The sequence below is a fragment of the Sinohyriopsis cumingii genome, chromosome 16, assembly GCF_028554795.1.
Source record: "Sinohyriopsis cumingii isolate HCF-2022 chromosome 16, ASM2855479v2, whole genome shotgun sequence".
In the NCBI taxonomy this organism is placed as follows: domain Eukaryota; kingdom Metazoa; phylum Mollusca; class Bivalvia; order Unionida; family Unionidae; genus Sinohyriopsis; species Sinohyriopsis cumingii.
In genome coordinates this window covers 43,324,571-43,331,660 of record NC_142976.1, presented here as the reverse complement: position 1 = coordinate 43,331,660, position 7,090 = coordinate 43,324,571, and the positions used below count along the sequence as shown (strand labels likewise).

Here is a 7,090-nt window from a genome sequence, read left to right as displayed (position 1 = left end):
TTCTTCGACACTTAAACCCTATTCATATAATCTTGACCAATTCGCCTGTTGCAAATAATTAATTTTTTTTTTGCTGATAATTTGGACTTGAGAGTATCTTGAGTGTACAGAGTATATACTATGTGTATATTTATCTTAGAACATTAATGGAGGAAGTGTGTTAAAAGCTGAAGACAAAATCAGGAAGAAAAATAGTAAGGTTTAAATGAAGTAAATTGGCATTGAAAAAATACAACTATATTCATGTTTGGTCAGGAAAATATTTAACTTTCAGTAGAAGTAGTAACATAAAATACAGAATACCAGTTTAATTTTCACACGATCTTAATAGATGTCGAGAGTAAAAACGCGTGTTTTAGGATCGCAGAAAGAACCCGGTCTCTCAACATGAACGTAAGAGATTGGTGTTTCACATCATTGCACTCTTTTGTTTAATAAAAGATATAACCCAAAACTGCAACAACTTGTATCAAACTGACATTGAATCAAATCTGAAAACTTCTGTATATATATATTCCTTGACGAACAAAAATGATCTAACTGCACAATTGTGATTTACAACAAAAATACTTGTTGACACTAAATCATTTTTAAAGTCAGTTGATGTTTTTTTGTGAAAAGAAAAGCTTCACAAATGGGTTAAAATAACTACAATTCATGCCTACGGGGCTTTGTTTCTTTATAAAGGCAAACGTTTAATGGAAATTGCACTGATGGAAGAACATTTATTCCCTGTTGTCTGCGTTTTTCTTCTTTTTTTTCTGTTGTTCTTATTTATTTTTCCAAGGTTACTTAAACCTTTCACTTAGGGAACATGTAGTCAGATACCTAAATAATAAGATAAGACTTTTTTGGACTCCAAAGACCATAAATCTAGATTTAAACAAAATATTTGGTGTTTATTGTATGTATATAGAAACGCATGTACAAGTACCTAAGTCGTATATAGTGTGTGGCTATCATTTTATGGTCTTATCTCCTTTATTTGTTTAAAGTCTGTTCTGTATTTTGTTTTATTACTCTTACCTATAAATAACCAGATAAAAGTGGCAATGTATAATCGTGATCAAGTGATCGTGCTGCTTCCGGGTTGTGCCCTCTTGTCAGCGGTAGCCCAACCATAACGTTTCTTTCATCATGGCGCGCTGTTGGAGAGTAAACCCATCCAAGTGTCATTTCAATGTAAACATGCACATAGCGATTTTGTAGAGTAGTTTTCATCCAGTAAGTTATCTATAAGAATAGCAAAATTAGCTTTAAACACGACGAGGAAAAATGGCAGGCCACAGCAACGTGCCAAACGACTTGCAAGGTAGGTGACAGCGGAAGTAACACTAACAGGTATTTTGAGCGATGTAGCCTAGGTATATGATGGTGGATGGAGCCCAGAATTTAGGATAACGTTAAAAAGCATACATTTTTTAAAATTGGCATTTAGTCGAAACTTAGAGGCTTCTTAATTTTTTGACAGCAGCCATTCATGGTAGTTTTTCTTTTCACGGAAATAAAAACAACCCACTTATGGGGCTCTTGAAGTGATCGTGGGGGGGGGGGGAGGTCAGATAAGTGTTGGAAGACAAGATTTTTAGATGAAAATGGTATATCATAGTTAACAGTAGTGCTGGAATCGTTGAATGGATGGTGAGAGAAATACTGTATGAATGAAATTAATTTTAAGTATTAATGGATATATCTAACAGGTTCAATTTACCGAACATCTGGCAAGTTATGCAAATAAAGTTAGCAGGGAGGGACATCCAGTGAATGAGTCTCTTTGGGGGAGGTGACATCCAGTCAGTGAGGCAGTTGTTTGGGTGAAAAGTATTTATTGTATTCTGTAAACGATTATGGCAATTGCAGGATTGTCTCTTTAATGTTATCGGGTAGTCTTTGTAGACAGACTTAAGGGCAATGTTGGTGATTTTATGCATGAGTCTGTCTTCTCCCTATTGTTCGTTGGTCAGATTTATACACCTTCGCTATCCAAGATTCTGATACGATAACCCTATCTACATCTTGACGGACTGAACAGATATATATTGGTGCTTTGTCCTAGCGACATCAATTGGAGTTCTTGTGTTGCCTCCCTTAGTATGTAATGCCAACTAGCTGAAAATGGTGTGGGCAATTGACCTGAAAAGGATACTTCGAAAGTATAACTGTATACCAGAGGGAAGCCGTTACAGGCATATTTGAATGAAAGGTACTTGTGCAAATATGGAATGGCTCCAGAAAATTGCTTATTTATCAGTCCATTCAAGTTGTGTGCTCCCCTTGTCTTGATTATATAGAACAGGTTCAAATTTGAACAACTTAATTTTTATTGGATGCGGTGGCTCAATGAAATTCAAAGACTCGTAGCAAAGAAATATATGTTCGATATGCCAAGGTGTAGATAGGGTGTTGACATCTGAACCTTGGCTAATGAAGATGAATAAACTTCCATTTAGTGATTATAGCATATTTGTAACCCTTGATGTCAGGGTTCTCAAGGATGCTGCAATTTGCATAAGTGTATTTGAATTTTGGATGCATGAAAATGTAAATTATAATGGAGCTCAGGTTATTATGTGCAAGTTATATTTTTGGTGCATTTTTATTTGATGTATTTGTACAGTAAGTAGAACATGTCTTGAAAGACCACCCCTTCTGCCAAAAAATAATGGTCTCTTGACAGGTGGTCTCTCATAATAGTTCATAACACTATAATCAATAAATCTGTGCATGGAGATTCTGGTCTCAAAACAGGTGGTCTCTCAAGACAGCTTTTACTGATTAAAGTGTGTATCAATTGTAAAGTCTCTGATTTATCAGAAAAAATCCAGTGAATTAGGTGAAGTTGCATAGACCACACCTTAGTAGATAAGGCGATTAAATCACTTGTCAGTTGCCAGTACCTTATCATAGCTTGATCAGTTGACTACACCACTCCAGGGATCGTCCTGGGCTTCGCCAATGTCGCAAATTGCGATTTTTTTTCCTTATTGGCGACAAAAATATCCCATCTGGCAATTTTTTTGGCGACATACTTTTTGGTTATTTAATTTGTACATACAATCATGGATTTGGACTGAATAAATTTAAAGCCAGAACGAAAGGAAGCCATAAACTTGACTAAGCAATGCATTGGAATCAATGTTACACAAACGATCCTTTGTTCTTATTGACAACCCTATCTTTACAGTGCATTGTTACATCATAATCTGCCTATGCTGACATCTGGGCTGAGTACTGTATGTTGCGATACAGTCAATCATGCTACCGCACTATACCTACAACTGACCGACTTCTGAAGACGCGAATAGAACAGATATAATGAATTGTATGGCTAATCATTCTGTTTTTTTTTTTATACATATACCAATACAATAGTTTTGCTGAACCTTCATAGAAAACTGATAACCTTTGAAGTACCGACTACTGTGTATAAATACAAAACAAATGGAAAAAATCTCAATCACAATTACATCTGTCACCAGTGCAGCATTTTACTCATTGATCTTTTTCTTTTGTCATCAGTCCCGTGTTACGGCTGCAGAGACTTAAACTCCGCAACAAGAAATAGCAAAAAAAACAAAAAAAAAAAACAAACCAGTTTTGCATAATTAATAATAATTATTTATTTCTCAAAATACAGGAGTGAAAGAATCCCTAAATTGGGTGTGAATTTACGCTTATATATATGGTCCAATATTGCCAGGTGTTGACTCGTGTAAGTTTCATTCGTGGGAATGGAGATCCTATTTTTCTTGTCGAGAAAATTTATACAGCATTCAGTGATCATTCTTGGGATTTAGGAAGCAATTCGCTACAAGCTTTGTGAAGCTAGCCATAAGGGGGGGGGGCTGCTGAGAGACTACTGGTGTCACCTGTCAGCACTGAGGACTGAACGTGGATTCAGTAAGATGAACCTCATAAAAACTGACATCAGAAATAAGTTCTGCATCTCATCTCACGAGAATTTAATGAGAATCAGCATGTACAGATGTGAAAAATTAGACTTTGAAACTGCATTCAACAAGTGGGCAGCCCTAAAATCGCGACGGATCTTCATGTAACACTTTGTAACATTTTGTTAATGCTTGTTGTAATTAAAGTATTAACTAATCCATCTTTTGTAATTTTCATTGCCTGTTACATTAATAGACTAAATTAACACTTGGAAAAATGTACACTACTTTTTTTGGCGACACTTTTTGAAAATTGGCGACAAAATATTGAGGTTGGCGATTATTTTGGCGACAGCTTTTTGAAAGCCAGGACCATCCCTGCACTCCCTCGATAACTCATGATCCCGCTTATAATGCGGTGTCTAGCGTGGCTCCCGATTTTTCCCAAAGAAAATATATTTTAAATATCTTTAAAATATGCTGAACATGAAAAAATTATGATAAGAATTGGTAAATTAAACCTTGATACATCGCTCGTTTTATCATAAAAAATGGTGATTAATGCCCATAAAGATAGAATCCATATTGTGAAATCTGCAAGTTCTAAATAAGATATCATATAATATGTAAGTTATTTTATGATAAATAGTTGTCAATACACTGTAAATAAACAGTCTGGTGAAATAGCAATCAATGAGAATGAAATAAACACCAGTTAAATGTCTTGCTATGTGAAAGTCACGTTCTTTTTCAGTGTAAACATAATCGCAACATATTCTGTTCTATGAAAACATGAAAAGAGTCAATTGATCATCACATCGAAACCCGCAAGTACTTATGTGAGAACCTAATTACATGCCGGTTTTGTTTTGATCAACAACTTGGGGAAGTGTTTGTTGCATTAAAAAATCAGTTAAAAGAGACCTGTGTTGTTTTATCACTTTGAATGTGTCTTTTGTATCAAATCAAGCAAGGGAGGTAAAAAGAAAAAAGTCAAGGCATGCAAATCTGAGCATAAGTTCTTGTGGTCACTACCATTATCAAAATTCATTTTATTTGACAAATCAAAAATGGGTTCACATTTTTATACGGTGGCTGGAGACACAAAATGTTGACTATGTAAAGATCATACAGTTGAGAAATCTGCGGGATTTTTCTCGGCGGCAGAGAAATCAAGCAGTAACACAAAAAAATTAACTCATTTTTTTTTTCAAAATGTGAAGTTACCACCATGTCGGCTAATTCCGCGCAATAATACATTATTTCTGTAAACCTTGAATGACATGTTATTTTTGTTAAAAAATCCATTTTGTATCAAGAAAGAACAATCATACTTAAATTAAGGAAAGTGATATTCATAAAGTGCACTAAAATATCCCGCATGTCGACTCGAAATGCATATGAAAATGTAATTTCTAAATGTCAACATGAAGACCCACTGCCATCTCACCTCTGTCTGCGTGGGTTCGAGTCTCAGATTCAGCCAATGTGAGAAAGCTTGCCAGTAGCTTCTCGTGGGTCGGTGGTTCTTTCTGGGGTTTTCCTGGATTCTTCCTCCACCATTAATACTGGCCGCCATGTATAGCCTATCGTGTGCTGAAAAATGGCGTTAAACCCTACAACAATAACAACTTGTTTCATGCTTTCAAAGCTTCATTCTCTCACAGAAAAATTAAAACTAGAGATAATACCTTGACATGATTTTGTTGCTTGCCCAATAAATGGTGTTGAAAATATTTTGACCATAGGTAAACTAGAGTCAAGAAAAAGGCGAATCTGAGTATATGATTTAGAATTCAAACAAGATGGAGTTTTTCCCTTTATGTTGTTTGTGGCTTGCATACATCATATCAGCAAACCTACACTTGGCACATGCAACTTGTACACAGGCAACCATCATTACAGGACTGGTGGCAAAGCAGATCATTAAAAGCACATGCTTTCCCTGTCCCAAGTATCTACAGGTCAAGTTGTGCATGACTAACAGCATGGTCTGCCTGTAAAAAGTGTAGTATACTGATCAGAAGTCAATACAGTAAGCTGACCAATGTACTGAAAGGGAGTTGTTTATCAAAACTCCATGTCACTGAGTGTAAATAATAGTACTTTTAGACATCCCCCCCCCCCCAATTAAATAAGACAAAGTCAATGACGTGTGAATTTCGGTGGTGAGACCATCAATTTCCATTGTTAAGCACTGCAAAGAACATGTTCATAAAATTAGATAAAGATAATTTTTTTGGAATAAATAAATGCCATATTAAGGAAATGATTATCCAGATTATATATGAATACCAATCAAGATTCATTTTGTTCTTTACTAAAGTGTTGAATCAGTTGTTAGAATTTCTCAATGGTGTTTACTTTCTCCACACTAACCATATGGATAGAAATCACTTACTTCATGGTAATGTTTTTCCTTTGATCTATAAAAAGGCATGGTTGTTATTCTCTAAAAGCAGTGCGTATTTTAGAACGAAACATTTGGTGGGAAATGGCCCCAACAATTTTGGAGAAAAACGGGAGCTTTCTAAATACAAGATTTATCAAACAAAGAAATTACGGCAAGGTTTGCAAATATGATATGCAATTTTTACACATTCCATTGTTTTTTGTATGCGATGTTTTTAGAAATTATGATGATTATGCAATCATGCATCCTGGAATAGACCCTTTAAATGATTACCACATATTCAAAAGGGCACATTATTTTATTGAGAATTGTTGTTATTATTGTTTGTTATTGTCATTGTTTTTATTCAGCTGTCCATCTGCTTGTTTATTCATGTTTATTGCTGCCAGGGTCCCTCTTTAAGATTATGCCACATTGGCTGTCTTTTAACCCACATAGTTCAAGAACTACTCAGCTTATTCTGCTGCAAGTTTCTATGAATATTGTCTCATAGACTTGTATGTACTTTTCATGGATTTATACATTCTGAACAGAGTAATGGCCCATGCAAAGTTCATGTAAATTCATTTTTTTACATAAGAGTTATTGCCCTTATGAATCAACTTCCAATCATTATGGTGGATGTTTTACAAATATTATGAACTTGTGGGGGAGTGGCATTGTTACGTGAAGTTGTTTGCATAAATTTGCAACATACACATTGGACAGAATTTTGGCATTCCTTAATATTAGTTTCATGTAGTGTGGTTGAAATTTCTTTGAATATTGTTGTTGTTGTTGTTGTTGT

General features: G+C 35.1%; 1 protein-coding gene across 9 annotated transcripts in view; it reads left to right on the top strand.

Annotated features, from left to right (window-relative positions):
* The first annotated feature begins 1,125 nt into the window (after positions 1-1,125).
* LOC149780321 (F-actin-uncapping protein LRRC16A-like) overlaps positions 1,126-7,090 on the top strand; it is a 241,386-nt gene continuing 235,421 nt past the window's right edge. For 5 of the 9 annotated variants that reach the window (XM_089937166.1, XM_089937165.1, XM_089937168.1 and 2 more), the window contains exon 1: positions 1,126-1,312. In XM_089937166.1, the coding sequence (XP_089793292.1) occupies positions 1,276-1,312 (37 nt within the window). In that variant the 5' untranslated portion in view covers positions 1,126-1,275. The remainder of the gene's footprint in view (positions 1,313-7,090) is intronic. The other 4 variants (XM_089937171.1, XM_089937172.1, XM_089937170.1 and 1 more) reach the window with 1 other exon arrangement.